Source organism: Doryrhamphus excisus, chromosome 2, assembly GCF_030265055.1.
Source record: "Doryrhamphus excisus isolate RoL2022-K1 chromosome 2, RoL_Dexc_1.0, whole genome shotgun sequence".
NCBI lineage: Eukaryota > Metazoa > Chordata > Actinopteri > Syngnathiformes > Syngnathidae > Doryrhamphus > Doryrhamphus excisus.
In genome coordinates this window covers 20,222,612-20,250,599 of record NC_080467.1, presented here as the reverse complement: position 1 = coordinate 20,250,599, position 27,988 = coordinate 20,222,612, and the positions used below count along the sequence as shown (strand labels likewise).

Below are 27,988 nucleotides of genomic sequence, written 5' to 3'. Positions count from 1 at the left end.
TGACTAGCTTGTGTACTGTTCTGCACTTTTAATTAGTAGTGTCTGTAAAAAAAAAACATGTTTCAGTATAACAATGATTTAATCAATTAATTTATAAAACATTACAACACAACTGTTGTGGACATGGTGAACTTAAAAAGAATGGCACGTTGACTTTCCTGACCAGTATTGTCACGTTACGACACGTAGACTACTATTTCGGGTAGAGGACTCTGACAGTCTGTCCATCGGCCCTCTTGGTGTCCAGCCACTTGCCGCATAGAAAAATGGTGGTGACCCCGTTGGCCGTGTTGGTGACCTCCACGCGGTCCAGCAGCCAGCCGGGGTGCAGCCCTGAATTGTCGTGCTCCACCCGAACCTTGTGCAGCTCGCCCATGTCCAGCATCTCCAGCAGAAAACGGTCCGTCTGCTCACGCTCAAAAAGATTGCGGAACTTCTGTCGAAGCCGCCTCTGTCCCGAATCGCCGTTGGAGCCGAAGATGGTGACGAAAACGTTAGCGTCGGTGCCCGCGCCCTTCTGGTCGCCCGTGATGACGATGATCTCGTACTTGACTGGCACCAGGCTTCGAGCTTTACTCGCAAAGCTCTCGATGGACTTGGTGCACTCAAAGGTCAGGAAGTCGTCCCTCTTCGGGGACAGGGGGACCAGGGCCTTGCAGCTGAAGATGTACCTGAAGGCCACGGAGCAGAAAAGGATCCAAATAAGAAAAAAAACATTCTGTCATTTGTAGGGAGATAATATTTATTTACACTCCATGCACGGTAATCCCTCGTTTATCATGGTTAACTGAATTTCCAAGACGTAGTATAACGTAGTCGTAGTAGTCGTAACGTCAAATTTTATGCATAAAAAACCTTTTTACAATCTTCCAAATACGGTATTTAACATTACTAGAGCCCTCTCAACATGAAATAACAGCCCTATAATCACCTTTACATTCATATTACCCAATAGATAGATAGACTAGTAGATATGGCGATCAATTGTGTTGCATGTCTCACCAAAAAATGACTAACCAATGTAGATCGGGAAGACCTGGATTTGCATGTTCTTCTCACATTTCAAAAACATGCATGAACCCAGGTCTTCCCGATCTCTTGACTGTGTGGCCTTCATGCTAACCCCTGAAACCTCTTAAAGTTTAAAATCGACACCTTTGGTGGTGGACCGAAGCAAACTCATCTAAAGTCCAAACACTTCGACAGTAAATGCAAGCGCTAGGATCGTACTTGTTGCCCAGCTCCCTTTCGGTGACGACAATCTCCTCCACATGCCAGTGAATCTCTCCCTTCACTTTCTTTCCATCCTTGGACGTGTGGCCCACGCATATGCCGACGATATCGCCCAAGTTCTTGGATGTAAACTCAAACCTGTCGACGTTTCCCCTAGATAGGAGCAAGAACACAGGCCGCTTCGGGTTAAACCATCCCTCACACAGTGGTACCTTGGTATTGGTACATCCCGGTTGACATCTTTGTTACAATAGGACAAAGATAAAAGTGATGTTCCATGTGTTTTTCTGGTTGTCGTAATGGAATCATTTGATTGTCATGATTTCTTGTAAGGAAAATGTCCGTTTTTGTGGGATCACAAAAAAAAAAAACACTTCTTCAATGAACCTCATGTTTTTGGACCGGCTGAAAAGAAACAAGGTGGACATAACAATGTGGATTATCATATCAAGAATGGAGAATCCAGCACCTACCGCAAGAACCTCTTCTTCTTCGACGAGTTCTCCATCAAAAATTCCTTGGATCGTCCCTTCCTGCCCTCCAGGACTATCCAGGCGTTCTCTTTGGTTTCAGCTTCATCCGTGTCTCCGGTTGTGACGCAAATTTCATACTCTTTGGGAGAAAATACCAAAGGTACGGTAAAAGTTTTCAAATGGTGGGTGTGACTGTCATGCGTGTTTACAATGACATCATCAGCACTGTTCCTCAGCTCCTTATCGCTTTTACAACATTGGTTGTGTTGTTGCTATGTTGTGTTCATAAATGGCCGTGTCCTCCAATAGTTCGGTAAATAATCCCAACACTTACTGGTTTTCTCATCCAGGTCCAAGTATTCGTTGTTAGCGCACGCCAGTTCTCTCATGATCTGTCCGTCGCCGTCGTTTTTGGCCAGCCAGCGGTCGCAGGGGAAGCGAAAAGTTTTGTCCAAGAGCTCATCCTTTACGTCGATGTAGTCCAAGTGCCAGCCCGGTGAGAGCCCTGCATGGGACCACGATAAGGAAGCCAAGAGATGATGAGTGCTAGCTGAGAGCCGATTAGCACGTTTTATCTAAGACGCGGACCTGCGTTGTCGTGCCACACTCTGACTTTGGAGAGATCTCCCAGACTCAGGATGTCCGCAAAGCGAAAGGTGTCCACTTGTTTGCGCTCAAACTTGTTGGACTTGTTGCACTCCTTCAACGCCAGAGTCCCCGTGTCTCCATTCTCTCCGAAAACGATGATCCATACATTGGCATCGGTTCCAGCCCCTGTAGGGAACATGATCAAGTGGTTTAGTGGCTGGTCTAATTGCATTTAATTGAAAGATTTAAAGGGGAACTGCACTTTTTTTTTGGTATTTTGCCCATCATTCCCAATCCATTTCTTTCCCACACAAGAAAACGAGTTAATATGAGCTAGCTAACAATGCACGTCATTGGGACTGATGATAACATATAATAGTTACAGTATCTTGTTGATCATTTAAAGCACAACCCAAACTTTGTTTTTTGAGGCGCACTGATACACGTTCTTATGCTAGTTCCTTCAATAACAACAACAGCGACAACACTTATGATCCTCCTTGGGATGGCTGTGTCTTCCAGCACAAGACATGTGCTCCAGTCCTCAGGTAAAAAAATGCTGACGGCAAACGAGCATCTTGTTGAGTTTTTGCAGTGAAATTGAGAGCTCGGTATCCACTATTCCACGTCTGTGAATGACGCCGAGACTAGCGATGAGCTAGGCGTTGTATTAGTCCGCAGCTGTTAGCAACTACAATAATAATAGCGCTGTAGCTTGGTTAATATACAAGTCAGTTATGTAAATATAACACCGTTGGAGTTTTTTTTGTGAGGGCTATAGTGTCAAAATTTCCAATCATGTCCGTTGTTAGGCGGCACGGCAGTCGAGTGGTTAACACGCAGACCTCACAGCTAGGAGACCAAGGTTCAATTCCACCCACGGCCATCTCTGTGCGGAGTTTGCATGTTCTTGCATGTTCTCCCCGTGCATGCGTGGGTTTTCTCCGGGTACTCCGTTTTCCTCCCACATTCCAAAAACATGCTAGGTTAATTGGCCACTCCAAATTGTCCATAGGTATGAATGTGAGTGTGAATGGTTGTTTGTCTATGTATATGTGCCCTGTGATTGGCTGGCCACCAGTCCAGGGTGTACCCCGCCTCTCACCCAAAGACAGCTGGGATAGGCTCCAGCACCCCTGCGACCCTCGTGAGGAAAAAGCGGTAGAAAATGAATGAATGAATGAATGAATGAATGTCCGTTGTTGGCTAGCTCATATTAACTCATTTTCTCGCGCTAGAATGCACAGTAAAAGGAAATAAATATGTGTTCATATTTCACATAAGGATTGTGAATGATGGACAAAATTCCCCAAAAGTGCAGAGATGCAGTTTTTCCTTGAAATACAGTACATACAACTTCTTAGAATATCTACATGTGTTGCTTTACAAAATATGAAAGTGGCCCTTGCATCCACTGCACCAACACAAATGAATGGTTGACTTTTTGTACCGTTTGTCAGGAAAGTCTCTCAAGATCACATTGACAGATTATTAGCTTCCAGCAACTGTGAGAAGACAGAAGCTTTAAATCCTCCATCATGTATTATTCATTGCAGCAGCAATGAAAGGGAGAGCAAAAGTCGCCCGTGGTTTAAATGAGACGTTAGAAGAGAAGAACGGAGAGTCAAATGTGAATGTCCTTTCTGATTGGCTTCCTGTCTTGCTTTAAGTGATCCTCTCCCGTCCGTCTCTTGTGGACTTACGCATGCAGCTCGGCCTCTCACACCGGAATGCAGATCAGCCTGCAAGGATCCCGGAGGAGTCCATTACCCGATGTTGCCTACGTAATGTTTCAGCCTCGCTCATTACTTTGGCAGGACTGCGTCTCAGCTCGCAAGCGGCTGCTGGAGGTCGCCGGCGAGGCACTTTGAAGTCGACTCAGGCTCCTCGCTTCGCTACCGTATTGATCAGCTGCTGGCGAGCGGGGAGCGGGAATGCAGCGTGTGTGAGGAGAAGAAGGGAGCAAAAGGCGAGTGGAGGATTTCTTTCATTGTCGTGTTGCAGTCAGACCTTGACTGCTTCCGATAAACAAGATAAACTCTGCACAAGGTCGGGTAAAGTGAGGATAAACGCAGCGTAGATTGGATAGCTGCTTGGGATTCACAATGGAACTGGACCACTGTATTGAAATAGACTATTGTATAATCCTTTATAACCCACAAAGCATGCTGGGAAGTCCATGTGCACATCTTCCTAAAAGGAAGTTGGCCCCCAGGTAAATTGAGTTTGAGACCCCTGTGTTAGACTGTCAAAATAAACACTAGTTTACTTAAATAGTACACACTAGTGTAGTGTATACATGACATTTAATTAATCTCTTTAGCAAAGCCAGGACTGGGTTAGATCCCCGTGTATCCTGGACTAGGTGCCTTGTGACATACCTGCAACATCACTGGTCTTGACCTGGATCACATAAGTGGTGAGCTCCACCATCATCTCCTCGTCCACCATGGCACCCAGCTCGCAGATCATGGTCCTTTTGGGTCCACGTGTCCTGGACAGCCACTCTTCATAGGTGAACACGGACACTTCCTCCGTGGTCAGGTTGCGCATGATCACCTGGATCACGTTATATGAAGGGTTATGGGAAGGCAACCTTTCATGTCACCGTGGCTTCAACTGGACTAAGCAGGAAATAGGAAAAAGAAACTTTATCCCGGGACTAGGAACTAGGAACCAGGGAGTTGACCCTGGAACTAGGATGTTTACCCAGTGTAATGGATCCTTAATTGGTCCACTTGGTATTTTTATTGTAATTGTGTACTAATTGTGTACTTCCAGGTTATGCTATGTTGGGTAAGGTTGACTGACCTGATCGAGGAACCAATCAGGTCTGCTCCCGGAGCCGTCAATGCGAAGCCGCATCTTCCTGAGCGGGGCGATGTCATCAACCTCCATGTTAAAAGTGTCCTCCTGACCTCGCTCGAACCTGCAGATGCACGCTTGAAGAACTTCTGGCATTGGAACAGCGTGGTTTCTTTGGGTCTAACCTGTCCTCGTTCTTCTGCAGCAGCATCTCTTCGGTGCTGCCGTTGGCGCCAAACACAGACATGAAGATCTGGGTGTCCGTTCCTGCGTTTTGTACATCACCAGTAACCACGGTGACTTCATAAATAACCTATGAGAGATCGGCTCTTGTCATCTGATGGAATATCGAAGAAATTCTGGATGTTGGGTACCTTCTGGGAGATGGAAACGGCCTCTGCATCCAACACGTTGAACATTCTCGCAGTCAGCCCGTCACCGCGATCTTTGGCCAGCCAACACATGCACGCAAAGATATATTTGACCCCTTTGGTTGGCACGGCAACAGAGAGTTCATCAACCAGCCAGCAGCTCTCGGGAGTGGCTCCATCATGGCCGAGCTGCAGGGGTCGTAACCGTGGTTTGTGTACAAGAGTACCATCACTCCACTTCAGGCGCTATTGTTATATTATTATTACGAGCGGGTGGAGCCTCACCTCCACCTTTTTCATCTCCCCGACATCTGAACCGAGGCACTCGAAGCTCTCCAGGGAGCCGGCCTGGAAGCCCTTCCTCCCGTCTGGAGGGTCCAGCCACAACCTCTCCGTGCGGCTGTGGTCAGCCCCGATGATGATCACGTACGCCCTGCTGGTGGTGGCGGCGTCTCGCTCGAGTCCGGTGCACAGCGTGATGTGATACGGTACGACTAAGAGTGAGGAAGTTCTGCTTAAATCGCTGCTTCAAAGATTACTGCGTTTCTTACTGCTTCTTTATGGCTCTTACCGGGAAGTTCCAGTTCCTGTACCTCCTTCTTTTTGCTCTTTTTGTTCATGTTATTGTCCACGCTCTTCAGAGCTGGTTTCTTTTTGCTGCTCAGGCTCTCTCTGATGCCCTCGTAGCCCTGATGGATGTAGTACAATTTGGAGTTCAACCAACATACCATACATCAGTCTGTTGATCTACCACAATAAAATAATATATTGAAATAAAAATACCAGCCATTTTTATGTGAGATTAAAAAAATAGATCAATTAACTACAGATCAGAATGAATTACCTCTCAAAGCATAATGACTTATTCGCTTGAACATGACCACAGCAGCTTATTGACAATCAATGGTGTCTTCATACGCTCACTGCCAACACGTACAAGTACGTATTCTTTGTTGTAATACCTATAAGACGTGTTAGTGTTTAGTGTTATCACATACTACAGTATTAATTGGCCCTGTACCCTAGAAAGCGCCCATGAATGATACGGGAAAAGGCCCAAATGATACTGTGTCAAAGCCCAGGGCAGTGATACTGATAAAATATAGAGTTTAACCATGTCCAGTATCAGCCCCCGTAGCTGTCCACTCAGAGCGCGCTGCTCTGGTATCGTACCCGTGAAACAACCAATCAGAGAAAAGCGCACGAGCGTGAACACACAGCGTTTGTTTTGCTGCCGTCTGTGCTCTATCAACACGTCAGCGGTTGACACTCCCGGCGAAAGACAAATAGGGAAAATAGCAAACAGAATATTAGAAATGGAACGTTTTATCACCATTAATGAGGAGGACACTCTTGAAATGATGGAAAAAACTAAAAATGCAAACACAAGTCGGAAAACCAAGGGCGACCTCAAGCTTTTTTCTGAATGGCTCATCAACTGCAAGAACGAACGAAGACTGGTAGAAAGTATTCCCCCGCCTGAGTTAGCAAAATACGTGTCTATGTTTATTTTTATTAAACGGGGATCAATATGAGCCTGGTTCTCTCAAATCAAAATTCAACTCTCTGGCACGTTACACGATGGAAAAACGAAAGCTAAACTTCCATGAAGATATAATACGTACATGTAATAAACTGAAAGTTTTCTGGAAACAAAATGGTCTTTTGATGAAATAGTACGTGATAATAAGCTCATGATGAAATAGTATGTGATAATAAGATCATCACATGGTTTGTCTGGTATCAGGCCCAGTATCATGCCCCCAAGTGTCAAATGTCTTGACCTTTTATGGGTATTTGGTGTTACCTTGACGTAGAACACTCTCTCGATGCGTCGGTCTTCCCTCTTCCTGGAGAGCCATCGTTCACATAAGAAAAGGAACACCTCCTCCGTGTCCACGTCCAGAACCTCCACCTGATCCAGGTACCAGTCGGCGCTCATCATGCTGTTATCATGGCGGATTTTGATCTTGAAAACCTGCCCCAGGTCAACAGCTTCTATCGTGAACTTGTCCACCTGCGAGGAAAACAAAATGATTTCATGTTGACATCATCCTTCCATGTTCTTCTCACCGATCCTCGCTCAAACTTGTTGCCGTTGTTCTCCGACTTGCTGAGCTTCCTCTCGCCGGTATCCCCAAGGTCGCCGTAAATGGTGAGAAAGACTTTGGCGTCCGTCCCGGCCCCGTACACGTCGCCCGTCATCACTGCCACTTTGTACGTGTGAGCTGCGGTACGGACAAGCGGACAGCGTGAGGGCTGTGATTGACAGGTCATCTGTCAGCTGTTTGTTGACGTACTCTCCAGGGCGTCCTCCACCTCGACCTCCGTCACCTTGAGGCTGCCGTCTCGAGAGAGCTTCTCGGTGATGATGTCAGAGGGCACCAGCTCCCTCACTGTCTCGCCATCGTCCTCTGACTTGGCGAGCCAGCGCTCACACGGGAAGATGACTGTCTCCGAACCCTGCGAGAGAATCAAGGACACCACTTTCAATATTTTATTCATCTTCTTTTTGCATTGAAGTATTTAAGTAAGGATTTTGCTGTATTTTCTGTATTTTTCTTTTCTATAAATCTACTGCAAACTATTTTTTTCAGATGATTAATAAAGCAGAATAGTCCATCAATTATTTAGATTGTATTTATATTTTCTGGAATTTTCTTCCCCCCCATTCCCCTCACATTATTATTATTTAGAGGTATTTATGTATTTTTTATATATATGATATACTGAATAATCAATAATTGTAATAACATAATAAATAAAATATCGTTTTTATAATAATAAAACCATAAAAAATAAAAACAAAGTTTTTTCCTCACATGCTAAACATAATCATTTAATTAATTTATACAAAATATACCAATAATATTTTATTAAAAATAGAAAAAAACATATATTAAAATAGAAAATGAAATATATTAATTTTAAAAATAATCTAAAAATATAAGATCAAATAAACAATTAAAAATAACTGGAAAAATAGTACAGAAACACCCCCTAAAAAGTGAAAAAGCTCAACTGTTGAAACTAATAATGGCACAAAGCTTTGTCTTGAATTAGCCTATATAGAATATTATATAGAATGGTATGTCTAAAAATATGACAACGGCCTCCTGCACCCTTTGCTTTGCAATAACTAGTATATAGTTATAGTATACGTATATGTATAGTATATGTATACGTAAGTATTCAATCAAGGATGCACCTTCCCCTTCTTGAGTAGACGTCGGATCTCCACTCTGTCCAGATGCCATCCCGGGTTGATCCCACGGTTGTCGTGACCGATTCGGATCTTCTCGATGACCTCCCCGACGTCTTCCAGCTTGAGCACCGGAAAAGAGGCGGTGACAGGTGAGGGTGGCATGACGAATCGCCAAGACTGGACTTGACAAATTTCCAAATTTCCCCACTGAGGGACGAATAAAGGCATATCTTAAGACAAGCACGGAATACCTCAACGATGAACATGTCCTCTGCTCCTCTCTCAAAGTACATCCTCCTCTCCCTCTTGTTGACACACAGACGCTTCTGCTGGGTGCACACGGCATCCCGGCCGTACAGGACCAGGAAAACGTCCGCGTCTGTGCCGGCTCCGAACACGTCACTTGTGAAGATTTTGATCTCATAAGGGACAACTGGAAAACCAATACATGCAGCGTTCAGTTTGATTGGATGAACACTGGGGGCGATGCTGATTGATGGCAAGGATTTACATGGTGTGTAAAGTTCTGTTTGGAGAGGATTTGGGAAAAGATCCCGCATGATGGCGCCGTCGTCCTCGCCTTTATCCAGCCAGCGGCCACATGGGAAGCGAAGTTTCTGTCCCAGCGAAGGAGCGTCGATCTCCACCCAGTCGAGGAACCAACCGGCTGAGCCTCCACCTGAGTTGAGTTATTGTTGAGTTACTCCTTCATTATTCCCATAATTGTGTCCCACAAATATATCCTACTTTTTTTTTTAACTCATTTAAAAAAAAAATCTCCTTCCGTTTTTCCATAGCTGCATCCAGTGAGCTGTATATATTTACTGTCTTAATACTGTTCCACAAGCTGTACACTGACTACTTTACATTGTATGTAAGTCAGGGCTGTCCAAACTGCAGCCCAGGGGTCATTTACGGCCCACGGCACATTAAATATAATACGTATATATACAAAAAAACTGAAAAAAAACCCACCAACAACAATAACAACTACAGAATTTAAAAAAAAAACAGTAATTTCCAGGAATAGTGACAAAATATTTAGAGAAAAGTGTATGTAAAAGAAAATAAAAATAACGCCATTTCAGTAGCATAAAGTTGACACTATTTGTTTGTAATATTACATTAAACATAATGAAAAACAAACAAAACAATCAGCAAAACTGTCATTTTTGGAAAATAGTTATAGTAATCATGTTAAGTCAAAATATTATGAGAATAAAGTCATAATGATGAGAAAAAACAGTAATCTGACAAGAATACAATACAATAAAGTCGGAATAATGTAATTTTGCTAGCATAAAGTTGATATATATATATATATATATATATATATATATATATATATATATATATATATATGTGTGTGTGTATAAAGAAATGAAGTCATAATATTAGAAACACATTTTTGGAAAATGTGGTTGTCTGAACAAACAAAAGCCTGACCAGTACCGTGGTTGTCGTGTCCGATGCGAAGCTTCTTCAGCGGGCCAATGTCCACCGCCTCCACTGTGAACTCGTCCGTCATACCTCGCTCATACTTGTTTTTGTGTGTCTTCGAAGACTTGAGGTTAATTATCCCTGCAAATAGTCGAGTGAGAAAAAAAAAACCTGAATGTAACCCATGGCCTATTTTGATTGACAGGAATGTTAACGCAACTCTTGCATGAGATGCAGTTCCTCTACCTGTGTCATCCTTGGTGCCGTACAGGATCAGAAAGACGTTAGCGTCAGTTCCAGCGTACTTCTTTTCACCGGTTTTTATCCTCACCGTGTATGTTGTGGACATGGCTGACAAACCCACATCAGAGTGTGTTTATTGTGATCTTTGACTCTTTCCCCAAATGCACGTCTCACCTTTTTGCTCCAGGCCCAGGGTGGCCTCAGAGTCCTCCTCATCATCGTTGTCATCGTTCCTCTTCATGAAGGCCTCGTCCACAGGAACCAGCTCCCTGGCCAGCTGGCCGTCATCCTCGTCCACCGCCAGCCATCGTTTGCATGGGAAAAAGTACCTAGAATGGAGTGAAATGTAATGCATGCACATGCAGTACCGTGTGGCTCCACATAGAGGCGCACTACAACATGATGTATTTTGTTTGCTTTTGTTCATGCTGTTCTGCATCTCAAATACTTTGACGTTTTTGTACTTAGCTTTAAAAAATATACATACATTTTAAGGTGTTTTTTAAATACAAATTGAAAACTGACAAAATTTGTACTTTTTACTGGACACTATAGTATATCATGACACACTGTCAGGCACCTACGTGGAATCGTCCTTGCTGTCCACGATCTCCACCCTGTCTAGAAACCAGCCAGCCCCAGCTTGGCTGTTGTCGTGTCGGATTCTCAGCTTCTTCAGCGTTCCCAGGTCCACTGCCGTGATGCTGAAAACGTCCACCTGGGTCACACACCGGACAAAATGTCAGCAAATGCCACATGTGACTGATTCACATTGCAACATTACAACTAGATTTTTCTCACAGTTTTGCTCCATTTTTCTTGAAAAAAAAAACAACATAGGTTTAGTCTTGCAAAGTTACTGATTCTTGAAAAAGAATTTTGCTAATTTGTTCTCAAAAAATCATACCTGTATTCTTGTCACAGTACCATTATTTTTAACAGATATTTTAGTAGGAAAAACATAGATTTATTCATGTAAGATGAACATTTTTTCTCATCAATGTATTACTTTTTTTAAAAAAAATGACTTACATTTTCTCATAGTTTTGCTACATTTTCTTGAAAAAACTTTATTCTTGTAAAATTACATCTTTTTTTAAAAATGCTGCTTTTTTCAAAAAAAAATTATAACCTTATTCTTGTCACATGACCATTTTTTAACATATTTTTACCACTTTTTGTAGCAAAAAACTACTGATTTATTGTTGTAGTATTAAAACTTTTTTCTCATAATTGCATTACTTTTTTGTGGAAAAACAGAACTCTTGTTGCAACATTACAACTTTTTCCTCCTATTTTGCAACATTTTTCTGCTATTTTTTTTCTCAAAAAGCCATATTCACAGCACATTATCATTTTTAGTTTTTACAAATTTTGACCACTTTTTTGGTGGGAAAAAAACATTGATTTATTGTAGTAACATTACAACTTTTTTCTCATTATTGTATGACTATTTTCTTTCTTCTTGCAAAATGACATCACAAAGTTTCGTGTCGGAGGGGCTTCCATCATGGTCAGAGGTGATCTTACCTGGCCTTTTTCAAACTTGTTCAGGTTGTTTGACTTCCTGAAGAGCCTCTCGCCGGTGTCGCCATTCTCCCCGTAGATGTTGATGTAGACCTTGGCATCGGTCCCCGCCCCCCACATTGTCCCGGTGAACACGTGGACATCGTAGGAGTTCACTGACACGGGGAAACAAAGCGTTAATCATCTGACATTTCCAGTTCTCCGAGGGAAGTCAGGTTTAGAGGAAGGAAATGTCATCGCAGTCACGTTCTGCTTACCCTCCAGGTCTTCATTGTCCTCAGTCAGCAGTTCCACCACAATCTCCCTGTCCTCTTCATCCCTCGCCAGCCAACGGTTACAAGGGAAGCTGAACGTCTCCACCACTTCCTGTAGCTCCTCAACCATCTCCACCTCCTCCTCCTCTTCTTTCTTCTTCTTTTTCTTGTCCTTCTTTTTATCTTTCTTGCCGTCCTGCTTCTTCACCTCCACCTGCACCATGGCTGTGGTCAGGCGCTTGATGTCCACCGACTCCAGGAACCAGCCGTCCCCGATGCCCTTCCCATCGTGGTAGATCCGCAGCTTGTAGAGCTTGCCGACATTCAGGGCCTCCATCTGGGTTGTGGAAAAAGGCGGTTAGAAACAGGAAGTGCTCTCAGAGAAAAATGGCGACTTTGATACTCACCTTGAAGATCTCGGTGGTGCCGCGTTCGAAATTATTGGAGCGGCTCTTCAGCGGGAGAACTTCGGTTTTTCCTTCATCTCCGTACATCTGACAGAAGACGTTGGCGTTGGTGCCTCCTGTACGCACGTCCCCTGTTATCACGCTCACTTCATAGTTGATCACTGTCGGAGAAGATGTGGTGGACCAGAGTGACGGATTCTTACAAACGTTTTGATGACCAGAATATAAAACAATCCTGAACATACCACGGTACCTCGGTTTTTGTTGTTAATCCGTTCCAAAAGTTCAAAGGAAAACAAAAACGCACAAAAATCGAGACCATTTTTCCCTAAATAAGATAAAAATAGGGCTGCATGGCAGTCAAGTGGTTAGCACGCAGACCTCACAGCTAGGAGACCCGAGTTCAATTCCACCCTTGGCCATCTCTGTGTGGAGTTTGCATGTTCTCCCCGTGCATGCGTGGGTTTTCTCCGGGTACTCCGGTTTCCTCCCACATTCCAAAAACATGCTAGGTTAATTGGCCACTCCAAATTGTCCATAGGTATGAATGTGAGTGTGAATGGTTGTTTGTCTATATGTGCCCTGTGATTGGCTGGCCATCAGCCCAGTGCGTACTCCACCTCATGCCAGCTGGGATAGCCCCCCCTCGACCACCATGATGTTAAGCGGTAGAAAATGAATGAATGAATAAGATAAAAACAATTCATCCATTGAAGAATAGTAAGATTTGAGATTCGAGATTCAAGATTGGAACCCAGGTCTTTCCATCTCCTGACTGATTGATCACAAATATTTTATAATTAGCATCACAACTCCTCCTCTGTTGTTTGCTAACTTGCCCAACGTCTCCACATGTGGCTGCCATATGTGAGTGACAGGCAGAAAAGCCTGTTGGTTTGCACTATTTGCATGTAATTTGCATGTTTTTTTACACTTTTGTCTTATATTTACATTTCTCCATGTCCAGGATCTCGCTGGGATAGATCTCCACCTCCACTTTCCCGTCAGCCTCATCTTTGCAAAGCCAGCGATGACTCGGGAACATGTACTGCAAGCCGTGGACCGGCACTGAGATCTGAACACTGTCCAGAAACCAGCCGGCTCGCAGGCCTTCGTTGGTGTGGCCGATAAGAAGGCGGTTGATCTGCAAAAGCGTGAACTTTAGCACCGTGAAGAAGAATCGGAGTCTGTGCACTTGCCTTCCCGATGTCATAGGTCTCAATGGTGAAGATGTCTGTGCGACCGGTCTCAAAGTAGTTCCTCAGGTCATTGTCGGAAACCGCCAGGGTTATCTTGCTGGTGTCGCCCTTCTCGCCGTACAGCTTGACGAATACCCTGGAGTCGGAGCTGGCCCCGTTCACGCTGCCCGTCTTGATCGATATGTGGTAGCTGACATCTGCAGATGGGACATTTCAAAGAGGACATATTTTTACCACTTTTTGTAGCAAAAACCCCCCACTGATTTATTGTTGTAGTATTAAAACTTTTTCTCATCATTGCATTACTTTTTTGTGGAAAAACAGAACTCTTGTTGCAACATTACAACTTTTTCCTCCTAGTTTTGCTACATTTTTCTTGGAAAAAAAAACACAGTATATTTTTTTGAAAAAGAATTTTGCTAATTTGTTCTCAAAAAATTATAGCTGTATTCTTGTCACAGTACCATTATTTTTAACATATATTTTAGTAGGAAAAACATAGATTTATTCATGTAAGATTACATTTTTTCTCATAAATGTATTACTTTTTTCTGAAAAAATGACTTACATTTTCTAATACTTTTGCTACATTTTGTTAAAAAAACTTTATTCTTGTAAAATTACATCTTTTTTTAAAAATGCTGCTTTTTTGAAAAAAATATTATAACCTTATTCTTGTCACATTTTTTTTTACATATTTTGCCACTTTTTGTAGCAAAAACACACTGATTTATTGTTGTAGTATTACAACTTTTTTCTCATAATTGCATCATTGCAACTCTTGTTGCAACATTACAACTTTTTCCCCTCATAGTTTTGCTACATTTTTCTTGAAAAAAACAACACAGTATATTTTTTTGTAAAATAATTTTGCTATTTTTTTTCTCAAAAAGCCGTATTCTCGGCAGATTATCCTTTTTTATTTTTGCCACTTTTTTGTGGGAAAAACATTGATGTATTGTAGTAATATTACAACTTTTTTCCTCATAATTGTATTACTATTTTCTTTCTTCTTGCAAAATGACATCACAAAGACATCTGCAGATGGGACATTTCAAAGAGGATGATGATTAAAAAACAACAAAAAAACAAACCCCCCCCCCCCCCCCCCCCATGCCTTGCTTCTGAAATGTACTCACTAAAGAGACGCAGGCCATCTCCGGCTGGAACCAACTCCCGGACAATCTGCCCATCATCCTCATTGCGGTCCAACCACCTGATTTAAAAGACGTTAGTTCAACTAGAGAATAACCTAATCTATGAAATAATGACACGATCAATCCAAAGTTTACAGACACTAAAAGGACAAGTGACTTTTCCAGATGTAACGCAGCACTTGCAGCTTGACTCCAGTTACTGGAGGAGACAGCGGTCTGACCACTGTGCATTTAGTCCCCATTTGTAAGGTGATACCTATCCATCACCTGCCTAACTGCTTAATGGCAGGCAACTGGAGAGCTGTCTCACTGCAGCAGGGCCAATTTACTGCACTTATGAGGCCTTTAGGGCTGTTGTTTGGGAAAGCAGGAGGTTGGTGGCTTGGATGATTAGGAGAAAGAGAGGATTAGAGGAAGTAAAAACAAGATGGGCCATGATCCTTGTTTGGAAACCTGCAGCTTGTACAGTGATGTGGTTATTTCATGGCTAAAAGCTGCATTGCTGCTGCTTAGAGTAGTGTGAATAAGGAATGAACTGACAGCTCTATGTGGTATAAAAATGGATGAATCAAAAAAATACTGTATATCCTTGCCTGTAACATGGGAACTCAATGGCTAAGGACTCTGGCTGGCCTTCCTCCCTCACCATAACCTTATCAAGAAACCAACCACAACCTCCGCCGCGGCCGTCGTGTCCGACTCGCACCCTGTGGACGCGGCCCAAGGACACAGCTTCAATGAGAAACTCATCATGCTGAAGAACAGAAGAAACCGTCAAAGCCAATCATGGTGCATTGATTGCACCGCAACCATCATGACTGTACTCACATTGCCCTTTTCAAATTTGTTGACGTTATTTTTGCTCATAAACATGAGTCGTTCCCCGGTGTCACCAAGGTCGCCGATAATGTTGAGGAAGACGCTGGCATCGGTGCCGCCTCCACCGACGTTGCCGGTGCAGATGGTGACACGATACTTGATCACTAAGGTGACAAAACATGCTCATGTTTATTTGGTTCAAATCAGAGATTTCCATTTGAAAAAATGGTCGTCTTATATTCGGGGGGGGGGGGTCTTTCATGAAGTTTTTTTCCCAGTGGATCTCTGAGTTGCAGCTGCATCTCTCCCGATCACTGGTGTGTGTGTGAGTGACAGGAAGAGAAGCTCTGACTTGCTTGGGGATATATTGTGTTGCTATACTATGCATGTGTAAATGTCTCCACCCCGAAAAACCTGGACTTCAATCAATTTTGTAGTTAGCATAACTTTGAATGTTTCATACAAGGTAGCGGCTCCTCGCAGAGGGCTCCGGTCGCCGGCAGCTCTCTGACAATCTCATTGTCGTCTTCGTTGATGTCGAGCCAACGGCCACATTCAAAGGAGTATTTCTCCATCGTCAGAGTCTTCAACAAAGAAACCTGCAAAAGTCACAGATTCAAACGTTACCGAATACGAGGGCTTGCTTTGAAAGATGCCACCAAAGCACCGATGGGCCTCACCCTCCCTAAATGCCAGCCAGCGAACGGATGTCTCTTCTCGTGCCAAATGCGCACTTTTAGAAGTCTTCCAATGTCGGGCGTTTCAATCTAAAGGGATTTCCGAAAAATGTGAAGCAAGAAAAAGGTTTACCGTGCTGGATAATCCGGGAGATTACCATGAATTTGTCAAGGCGACCCTGTTCAAAACTGTCCGAGTTGTTTTCCAATTTGACCTCATCCGATTTGCCATTCTCGCCATAGATCTGCAGAAACACCTGAGCATCCGTTCCCGCACCCTTCACATCGGAAGTCCAGATCCACAAGGACCACGGGTACTCTAAAGTTCAAGATTGAGAAGACGCCACTTGATTTGAATCATTGATTTGAATCTTTGCACACTCACTCTTCTGCTTCCTCTGCCTAAGGGAGAGCATCTCATAGAGCTCCCTCTCAATGAGGCCGTCGCCCTCATCCTCATCCAGCCACATCCCGCAAGGAAATGTCTGTTCGATCCCCGTGAAGGGACAGTATATCACCACCTGAACAAGAAGCAAATGGCGTTGGGTAAAATGGCGTTGATTTTTATCCAAAATCACCCAGATGTCTTGTACCTTCTCACAGTACCACCCTGCACCGACGGCCCCGTTGTCGTGACCGATGGTGACCCTGCTGAGGGGGCTGATCAGTTCGCATATTTCCACATTGAAGATGTCAATGAGTCCACGTTCAAAGGCACCCCCCTCCAGGAAGATTTTACCACTGTTCTTTGAGCCCTTAGCACCGTGCATGACCATGTGTATTTTGGAATTGGTGCCTGCACCTCGTACATCTCCGGTCATCACTTGTACGTTGTACACGATGCCTAGCAGCAATAATTTCATGATGACATTGATTGCAAAAATGGAGGTTGTACCGCGTACTTACCCATTGGCTGCAGCGATCCAACCAGTACGTCTCTCTGGATTTTACCATCATCTTCATCCATGGCAAACCAGCGATTGACCGGGAACTCGTACACTTCTTTATTCCCGATGTCATCAATCGTAACCTGAGCAGGCAAACACAATGTCTACATGCTAGACGTCGCATGCTAGTATGCTGGTATTAGCAATGGGGCTAACGTTGAAGGTTGAGGTTGTCAATATTGTCATGATGTTGTTGAATTATGCTTGCACGGCGAGCATAGTTAGCAAAACACTGGTGTGTGTGTGTGAGTGACGGGAAGAAAAGCTTTGACTCACTTTAAAACTGAACAAATTTTACGGTAACACTTTACAGTAAGGTACACAATATTGCAGTGGTTCATGAAGAACAGGGGTCTCAAACACGTGGCCCACGAGACAAATGTGGCCCACAGGACACTAGTTTGAGGCCCCCGCCTTGATATGAAAGTTTAATGTTAGTGCGGCCCGCGCAAGTTTGATATGGATGCTGTATGGTATCATGTACCCAGAAAAAATTATTACCTTTGATTCATGTTCATGTTAAAGGTTAAATAACTGTTAATAGTTATCCTCCCTATCCGTGTGGAAGTGGTAAGTTTTTGACTTTTTAAGTTTAAAGGAAATAACTTGAAGGCTACCATTTAGGTCGCTAGCTCTCTAGTTTGCGAGTTAGCATGTGTCTCAAGACCCTGCAGTTGCGCAATATGTTGTAAATAAAAAGAGTATAAATGTGACTATAGTCGTGTTTTGTCATGTCTACAGGGCTCTAATAATGCTTTGTTCATTTTAATCTGAAAAAAATCATTTGTCTACCCACCAACTATATGTGCTTTCTTAAGATTTTATTATTTGCCGTTTTATTATTATTATATTTATTTATTACTGATTGATTTTCTTTATTCTTGATCTTATTTTGTGCAGAAAAATAAAAAGTAAGATAGTGGAATGTTTTATCAGAGCTTTTCTTGTAGAAAATCTGAACCAAAGCAAAGTTTATTCATTTTTCTGTTTTTAATAAATGCGTTTTTTTTTTTTTTTTTTTTAGAAAACCTGATGAGGCCCATCCTTGCCCAGACCCTAACTCCAGTTGCCCCCAGGTAAATTGAGTTTGAGACCCCTGATGAAGAATGAACCACTACTCATTAGTTCCTCAGTAACTACTTAAATTTTGCATTGGAAACCGCCTTGAAATTGAAGTAGTCAAGAAATGAATAAGTATCAGGTGAGTAAGTATCACACCTTGTCGAGAAACCACCCAGCAGATGAACCTCTGTTGTTGTGGCCGATGGTGATTTTCCTCAGTCTTCCCAAGTTTGGCGCTTCGATGGTGAACTTGTCCTCGGAGCCGCGTTCGAAGTTATCTTTGTCGCTGTCCAGCCTCCGCTCCCCTGTTTTCAGCATGGACCAGTTGAGAAGTGTTCCATTTGTCCCGCGTGTCATGTGGTCCCTCACCTGTGTCACCGTTCTCTCCGAAGATGTTGAGGAAGACGTCCGCGTCAGTTCCGCTTCCCTTCATGTCGGCGGTGAACACGCTCACTATGTATTTATTTACTGCAAAAATAAGCAGGGCACCATTTATATCAATACAGTTACAATACAATAATGCATTTTTTTATTGACACCGTCAGGTATTGTTATGTGGGATGCTTTTGTCTTTTTGGCAGCAGGCAGCTGATTGGCCCCACCCTCTCTGTGTGCAGGTCTCTGCTCATGCTGCCCCCGTCCGCTACATGCTCGCCTCCACCTCCTCGTCATGCTCCAGGCCCATTCAGCTGCTTTTGCCGCCATGACAATGCGTTCTCTTCCTGTTATCTTTTAGGTTCGTATTCGTCCTGGTGTGAAGAGGCTGCCCTGTTTTCAGTTTTGCTTTGTTTAGAGTCTTAATTGTGCTTTTTTTTCTTATTTGGGGACTTCTTTTTTTCTTATTTAGGGGTACCAATGACGTGACAGGACGTAGAAATACAAGACAGGCAAGTGATGCAATAGCTAATGTTATATAACACAGGGTCAACTGATCGACCACAAATCTTAATTACTGGAACTAATACATCATCTTTGGGCGTTAATCTACAGCAAGCCGGTTTCCAAGTTAAAAATTCATAACCACGTGTTTGTGTCTTTATCCGAGCGTCACGTTCACAAAGCATGAGGCTTGATTGGCTGGAGGTGCTGAGGTATTAGATCGCATTGCAGCAGAGAGCGCACCAGGATTACACTCCAACGGATTTCAATTACAACCTGAAACGGTGAAGTGAGCCCAATGCTGAAGCGTGCACTTTTTAGTTAAACGTCAAAAGCACAAGAACGTGACATTCATACTTATATATATATATATTTTTTTTTACTGTTGCTGGGGTTTAAATGGTTCCTTCTGGGATCTAAAATGTCAGATATTTTGAATTCTACATACAAAAACAACACCAGATTTAATTTCCTGCCTTCTTGGCTTTAAGTCAGGGGTCTCAAACACACAGCCCATGGACCAAATGTGGCCCGCAGGACACTAGTTTGAGGCCCCCGCCTTGAAAGTTTAATGTTAGTGCGGCCCGCGCAAGTTTGATATGGATGCTGTATGGTATCATGTACCCAGAAAAAATTATTACGTTTGATTCATGTTCATGTTAAAGGTTAAATAACTGTTAATAGTTATCCTCCCTATCCGTGTGGAAGTGGTACGTTTTTGGCTATTTAAGTTTAAAGGAAATAACTTGAAGGCTACCGTTTAGGTCGCTAGCTCTCTAGTTTGCGAGTTAGCATGTGTCTCAAGACCCTGCAGTTGCGCAATATGTTTTAAATAGAAAAGGTATAAATGTGACTATAGTCGTGTTTTGTCATGTCTACAGGGCTCTAATAATGCTTTGTTCATTTTAATCTGAAAAAAATCATTTGTCTACCCACCAACTATATGTGCTTTCTTAAGTTTTTATTATTAGCCGTTTTATTATTATTATTATATTTATTTATTACTGATTGATTTTCTTTATTCTTGATTTGTTTATTTATATTTCTTCTTATTTTGTGCTGAAAAATAAAAATTAAGATATTTGAGAACGGTGGATTGTTTTATCAGAGCTTTTCTTGTAGAAAATCGGAACCAAAGCACTGAAAAAGTTTTTTTCTGTTTTTAATAAATGCGTTTTTTTTTTTTTTAAAACCTGATGTGGCCCAGCCTTGCCCAGACCCTAGCTCCAGTGGCCCCCAGGTAAATTGAGTTTGAGACCCCTGCTTTAAGTCATTCAGTCATTGGGCGGTCTGATGACATCAGTCTAATCATGTTGTTATTTCGCTTTACATTTTGTGTTGTGGTCTCCGCAGTGACTTACATTTGGGGACATCCATCTGGTTGAGGCTGCCGAGCAGGTCCCTGACAAACAGGTTGTCGGCTTCCTCCCGACTCAGCCAGTTGTTGCAAGCGAAGTAGAAGCGCAAGTGAGGCCGGCTCATGTCGGTCACCACCACCCTGTCCAAGAACCAGCTGGCGTTCATGCCCGTGTTATCGTGCTCGATCCTGAGAGAAGTCAATAAAGTCAGGGTACGTTCATTGTTATGGTGTGGTATATTTGTTACATTTCAACATGCCCGAAAAGGAGTAGGTAGAAATGGAGCTTATTTAATCCTACCCATCTGTTACTGATGATTCATTCACATCATATCTTTTACAAAAAAGGAAAAATAAATAGATGAATGCCTTTTTAAACAGCTTTCATTGACATTGCTGTCTGCTGGCAGTGCTACAACGTGCTAACACCCAACAACAGCTGGAGCTTAACCCTCCTGCCACGGGATCAAATCCTACGATGGGCTACACGGCTGGAAAATAAGTGGCAAGTGCTCCGGTGCGACCCCGCCGTTAAGCCGCTGTTATCCTATGTTAGCAGCGACTTAACGATTTGACACTCATCCCACTGGACTTTACCTCAGTTTCTTGAGAGGCCCCACGTTGTGTGTTTTAATACGGAAAACATCAGTCTTATTCTTCTCAAACGCAGTCCGGCTTCTGCAAACGGGGGAGACATGAGTTATTCCAATCCCGGGTAAAATAAAAATGGGATTACAAGGTGAGATTGGGGGCTTAGCTGGTTTTATGTTACAGGCTACATTTCAAGAGAATGCTGTGGAACCTCGAAGGTTGAGCTTTTGACACAATTTTCCCATAGGAAATAATGACATGTGTAGCAAAACAACTTAAATGCATAATGCAAAGGTTATTTAATTAACAGATAAGCTACACCCCAACTTAAATGACCTGGTATCTTTGAATGAAACCCCACATTGCATGATTCAAATGTCCTGCTGCTGTTAATGAGACTCGTGTTAGGCAAATAGATATTCATGGTGGTTTCTTTTAGCTTGATTTTAATTTTCAGTTCCTTTGTAGCCGTTAAATACGTACATTCCATGTCCTGTCATTGCTTTCTGTTCACAAACTACAGTAAAATGGGCACAATGTGTAAGAGTCGCTGGTGTACAATAACCGTGCAATAAACTGTGCAATAACCGTGCAATAAACTGTGCAATAACCGTGCAATAAATCTGTGGCTTGGTCAACAGCTATATACAGCTGTATATCGTGTATATACTGTAACTTCCTGATTTGTATTACCTTGATTTTACACTATAGTCTTGAGCGCTCTTGTGCTTTCACAGCTGTATTTATGTCTCTCCAAATGTTATTGTCCCCATCACTCACTAATGTAAATCTTACAGTGGAAGTAAAATACATCTACACCCCAACTTAAATGACCTGGTATCTTTGAATGCAACCCCACATTGCGTGATTCAAATGTCCTGCTGCTATTCATAAGACTCGTGTTAGGCAAATAGATATTCATGGTGGTTTCTTGAGCGGTTTCTTTTAGCGTGATTTAAATGTTCAGTTCCTTTGTAGCCGTTAAATACGTTCATTCCATGTCCTGTCATTGCTTTCTGTTCATAAAATACAGTAAAGTGGGCACAATTCACACATATCGGCATGTAAGAGTAGCTAGTGTACAATAAAATACATCTAGTAAAATACATCTAAATGTATTTATCATCTAAAATATGCATCTAAAATACAGTAAAATGGGCACAATGTGTAAAAGTAGATAGTGTACAATAACTGTGCAATAAACTGTGCAATAACCGTGCAATAAACCTGTTGCTTGATCAACCTTTATACAGCTGTACGTATATAGTGTATATACTGTAACTTCCTGATTTGTATTACCTTGATTTTACACTACAGTCTTGAGAGCTCTTGTGCTTTCACAGCTGTATTTATGTCTCTCCAAATGTTATTGTTACTCGACCTCAGATGGGGTATTGTGAGATTCAACTTTGGAGGTTCCACTGTAGTTGTCTTTGTTTGGTTCAGCCCACCAGCCGTGCCAAGGTTTGTATAATTAAGGTGCACGGTGTCATGTACTAAAGAATGGAACCCTGTCCAACACACATGAATGGGTTGCCCTACTTCTGCCACCTGTGGGGGAATCAGAGCGTACAGGGCGGGTGGCGGTGGAAAGCAAACCCAATGCAAATTCTTTGGAATTCATGCAACTTATAAGTTCCACTGAATTTCCAAAGAGTTGCACAATCCCTCGCCCGTATCATGTTGTTTGGCAAAGCGTTACACAATACAGGCGGGATGTAATATATAAGTATATATCAGAGTAAGGTGAAACTCCTGGATGCGCTCGCCGTGTATGCTATTTCATCAGCCGCTGTCACACAGCATGGAGATACTGAATACATGCTGCGCTGAGCATGCCGACTGAAGCGGGAGGGTAAGGTGTGGGTAACATAAAGTAAGGATGTCCCATTCTGTGCCAGGTAACCCAATCTGTCAATCAATGTGCGACTGACGGTCATTCGATCATCCACAGAAATGACATCGTGGTCTTCTTTCATTTGCCTCTGAATGGAAAAGAAGACCGGCCATGTCACATGTCCTGTAGTTCCGCCTTACTCCAAATATTCTTTGTATAGAAGAGAGCTAGGCTGCCTCCTGTGGTGGCGCTTTAACCCTTTATAGAGGCTGACAGGTTCAAATGTTGGGAAAACATGCAATGTAACCCAATGAGTGTCTGGGGGGGGAATTTTTGGGTGCCCTATAAAGGGTTAAATATTCGATCAGTATTGAACAGGAGTGCTCTCTTATACAGTGTTGCACAATACAAACCAACACAAGGAATAATAAACATTTATCAACAGGTTTGAAAATACCTCTTTTCTGTGCTGAAAGATCAGAGGGGAATAGAACATAGTCATGATTAAGTGCATACAGAAATATGAAGTAATTGCCTCTCGACACAACAGCGGACTCTCGGGAGTCAATGATACATTTTCAAGAAAAAAAAACACAACATTGAACCAGACAAGATGGGTTTAACGGTCCCACATTATACCATTTACAGCTCACAAGTCTAAAGCTGACTGGCAAAGCCTTTTTTTTCAAAGCTGTCCTCAGTTATATTCTTTCATTACATTACTATTATAGTCCGTGTTAACAGGCTCATATTACCTGTACTGCAGCAAGCCACCTACATCCAGTCCTGCAGTTCTAACACATCATGTGAGGTTTTATTCCGTACAAAGTAAACATATCGGCTTCCCCACATGCATATCTTGTCGTCTGTCTATGGTTTATATTACTTTGGTGACGTTTGGCGGGCCAAACAAAAATTGCACAGAAAAACATTTCGGCAGAAAAACTAACAACTTCTAGAAGTAACAGCTTCCTGGAACCAATTGTGTTTGACTTCCAAGGTCCACTGTATGAAAAGACACAAAGTCTGATTCTTTTGTATTGTATTAAGAACCCCAAATTATGAACCACTCACTTGCTTGCCAGGTGCACCTTGGGAGTGACACCAAACTCTCCGAAAAGGGTAACAAACACATTGGCATCAGTCCCAGCTCCTTTGACATCACCAGTGATAGTGACCACCTCGTATACTAAAATGAGAGAAGAAAAATCCAGTTTAAAAAGTGATGTACTTGATACCAGGACACAAACCCTTGACTTGCGGTAACAACATTAAAAGTTGAGCAGGAGATTAGTCAACGGCAATTCAATAGCCCTGTTGCGTTACTCCACTCCTCACAGGGTTATGTAAGAAACAGTCTTACTTTGTCTCAATGCTGGATAAGAAATGCAGTGTTCGATTCCCCGATGTGGAGTGACTTTTAGCCATTTGCAAGAGTCAAGCAAAAGAATGATAAAAATCTGTACATTGTTATCATAGACTCCATAGTCCTGCTTCCTAAAGCTTGGTGTTTTATCTTCAAAGCAATGTTAGGGTCCAAGCTGCATGGTGGTCCAGTGGTTAGCACCCAGGCCTCACAGCTAGGAGACCCAAGCTCAATTCCACCCTCGGCCATCTCTGTGTGGAGTTTGCATGTTCTCCCCGTGCATGCGTGGGTTTTCTCCGGGTACTCCGGTTTCCTCCCACATTCCAAAAACATGCTAGGTTAATTGGCCACTCCAAATTGTCCATAGGTATGAATGTGAGTGTGAATGGTTGTTTGTCTATATGTGCCCTGTGATTGGCTGGTGACCAGTCCAGGGTGTACCCCGCCTCTCGCCCGAAGACAGCTGGGATAGGCTCCAGCACCCCCGCGACCCTCGTGAGGATAAGCAGTAGAAAATGAATGAATGTTAAGGTCCAGAACTGCTCTGCCCTCCATCCATCTTACCCACGACTCACACTGGATCCGTCCTGGCTGCGGTCCTGATCCAATCCATCTTGCATCCGCTCTCACTGCAGGAACTACACTCGTGAGAGCAGATGTTCATGCGATAACTCACCTTTATACAGGAAGTTCTCGTAAACAATCAGCGGTGTCGTGGATCTCAGTGTTTTGGAGGCCTTTGACTTCATACAATAAGTACTGTATCTGTACAAACTATGTTTTTTCATGTTTATTGTTATGAAATTGAGAGATTGCGCCCGCGTCTGTGGCATCTGCAGTGCCCGAACGGATTTTTTCCGTTTCTCAGCTGGTGTGAGCCTACAACAGGCATCTTACGAAACGCTTCCGGCAGCCGCAATGGATCCAGTGTGATCCCAATCCCAGCCCGAGATCCCAATGATAGGGAACCAATTTCTAATTTCGTTCTAATAAACCCTCACCTTTCTTCTTGTAGTAGTCGTCCTCGTACCCGTCCGATGAGTCTGTGTGGTAGTTCAGCAGCTCACTCTGGTAGATGGCCGCATGGTCCACGTGCTTGTTTTTGGACTTCTTCCCCTTTTTCTTTTTATCCTCATCGCTATCCGTTGACCCCTTCTTGGCCTTCTTCTTCTTCTTCTTCTTTGAGTCGTCTTCCTCCTGGTCCTCCACCACGGGCTCCTCTCCCTCATTGTGAGATCTTTTCTTCTTCTTGCCATCTTTGGACTTCTTCTCTTTTGAGACCACCGCGTCATCTTCCTCCGGGTTCTCTGAGGAGGGTTTCTTCTTCTTTTTCTTCTTTTCCTCCTTGGTCCCCTCACTCACGTCCTCTTTGGATTTCTCCCTTTTGGAGGGGGTGGTCGGGTCATTGTTGTTCTGCTCACCTTCTTCCCTCTCAAGCACATCTTCTTTCTTTTTCTTATTTTTGTCTTTGACTTTATCGCCCTCCCTTTTCTTCTTCTCCGAACCGTTTTCCTCAGAGCGCTCTGAACTTTTGTGTTTCTTCCTACTCTTGTCACCGGTCCTGCTGCTGCTCCTCTTCTTCAACTTCAGCTCCTCTGCTTCCTCCACTTCCTCGTCAACCTCCTCGGTTTCTTCCGAAGCCCTTGATTTTTTGTCTTTTGACGGCATCTTCAATGCAACCCCTTCCCTTGGATTTACTCTCGTCAGACCGTCTTTGGGTTTCTGAATGAGCAGGGCAGCTCATTTGAAGAGAGGTCCTGGTGTGGCCTTCAGGGCAGCCTGGACTTATGCAGCTCAGACAAACAGATGGAGTAATTTCAAACCAACCAGGCCGGAATGGTCGTACAACCAACGCACTGCACTCATGAAAAATTAGGCGCCTCGGCACGTGACCATCGGGAGAAAGCCGTGTGAAAAAGGAGCCTTGCACAGAGAACTTATCCTCACCCTCCATTATTCATGGTGTCAGGATCGCTTTACGGGACAGGGGTGTCTCGCTTTTACCTGCACTTGCCCATCACACTTAACATGAACTCGCCATTTACGCCAATGAGCTTCCTAAATGGTCATAAACGTCACTCTAAGCACATCACAAGTCCAAGGAACTGATTTACTGTACAGTGATGGTGCCATCGTCAGATTGAGTCTGGGTCCTATTTTGTGTGAATTCAATGATGGCTGAATCATGTTTCTATATTTAAGTTGTTGTCTAAAGCGTCACTACTAACTGAAGAAATGTAATGTAATGTAAAACAAAATTTTACAGAAAATTCCTAAAACCAATCCAAAAACAACTCAAAACCCACGTGTTTAAATCCGTTTTGAATGTCTAATCTTTTATACCTGACTGCTGTTTCCCACTTTTAGCCTTGTTTTTAGCTCTGAATGAATGTATGAATGTTGTATTTTAATGCATCTTTTACTCAACTCTATTTCTTTTCACTGTAAAGCGTCTTTGAGCATTTTGAAAAGCGCTATACAAATGAAATGTATTATTATTATTATGAAGCCACAAGTGTAAGGGAAAGAGTGGCTAGTGATTAGCATGTTAGCCTCACTACGACTAGCAACAAGAAAGTAAGTTAGTTCCTAGCCTGATTGGACATGCACAAGTGCATGTCATGCCTGATGACAAAATTAGAAAAAGTAAAACAGAGTAAGATAACACTGATTATGTCTCTGCTGCATAATCTTTCTATTAACATTGCATGTCGTTGGCGGTTCAGCTGCACTCAACAAAGAGCCAAATCCTCCCATTAGACTTATTGCTGCCACCTGACACCTTAGCGGCATGTCATCCAGGGGCAAGCTTAGAGATATAGAGATCAGAGATATGAAAATAAACAATGACTGTCAACTAACAAAACAGTTATCTCATTTATTTCATTCATTATGTTAAAAATGTAATATAATATAGCGTTGTCATATTCAGAAGTGTCTGACGCTCTTTTACAACTTTATTCTTACCTGAACACAAAAAACAACAGTGCAATTCCAACGCCATGTACGTATCTCCAACTCGCAACTCACTCTCTTCCGGCATCGGAACGACACTTCCTGATTGTCACGAGCGTCATTGGCAGGTGCTTTCGGAGATAATCCGAACATCACTATAGTCTTCATTATTATGAGCGTTTGATCGTTCTAAATAAACACAGACGAATAAATATAAATATTTTTATCCCTCACTAAGGTGACTCTGACTATGGAAGTACAATTCACTGCATTAAAGTATTCGCGGAAATCCCAGCGACACACAAAACATACGAATTCAACTTAAATTACGTGGTGTTTTTGAACACAACACCTCATTTCTCATCATAATACGACTCAAATGTGATTCAAATATTATGCTACTATTTAAGATACATTTTCAGACGTTTGGTGTCTTTTAGATATATTTGTCGTTCATTTGGAGCTGTTAATACTGTACATAAAATATATATACAATTGTGTCCTGTCCTTTATCTTTTTGTCCATAAAATACAATAAAATGGGAAGATTTTACACATAGTTGTAAATGGTGATTAAATCATGACGAATTTGAAAAC

General features: G+C 42.8%; 1 protein-coding gene across 2 annotated transcripts; it reads right to left on the bottom strand.

Moving 5' to 3' along the window:
• Positions 1-123: 123 nt before the first annotated feature.
• loxhd1a (lipoxygenase homology PLAT domains 1a) lies at positions 124-27,521 on the bottom strand. 2 transcript variants are annotated; one of them, XM_058064242.1, is made up of 42 exons: positions 27,405-27,489; positions 25,439-26,230; positions 24,146-24,260; positions 21,241-21,321; positions 20,648-20,832; positions 18,777-18,875; positions 18,564-18,712; positions 17,305-17,428; positions 16,992-17,242; positions 16,784-16,919; positions 16,557-16,717; positions 16,402-16,488; positions 16,185-16,320; positions 15,731-15,885; positions 15,496-15,656; positions 14,885-14,961; positions 13,746-13,942; positions 13,498-13,690; positions 12,547-12,707; positions 12,143-12,476; positions 11,889-12,040; positions 10,943-11,076; positions 10,533-10,687; positions 10,362-10,466; positions 10,128-10,256; positions 9,187-9,354; positions 8,927-9,108; positions 8,679-8,795; positions 7,771-7,933; positions 7,544-7,698; positions 7,278-7,487; positions 6,042-6,159; positions 5,756-5,964; positions 5,474-5,659; positions 5,285-5,412; positions 5,106-5,223; positions 4,676-4,853; positions 2,295-2,480; positions 2,041-2,211; positions 1,707-1,845; positions 1,231-1,386; positions 124-671 (listed from the first exon to the last, which is right to left on the bottom strand). In XM_058064242.1, the coding sequence occupies exons 2-42, from the start codon at positions 26,103-26,105 to the stop codon at positions 194-196; spliced, it is 7,206 nt and encodes a 2,401-aa protein (XP_057920225.1). In that variant the 5' UTR covers positions 26,106-26,230; positions 27,405-27,489; the 3' UTR covers positions 124-193. The 2 variants fall into 2 exon arrangements, with proteins under 2 accessions (XP_057920225.1, XP_057920226.1); XM_058064243.1 differs by lacking the exon at positions 25,439-26,230 and having other exon boundaries at positions 27,405-27,521.
• Positions 27,522-27,988: the final 467 nt, after the last annotated feature.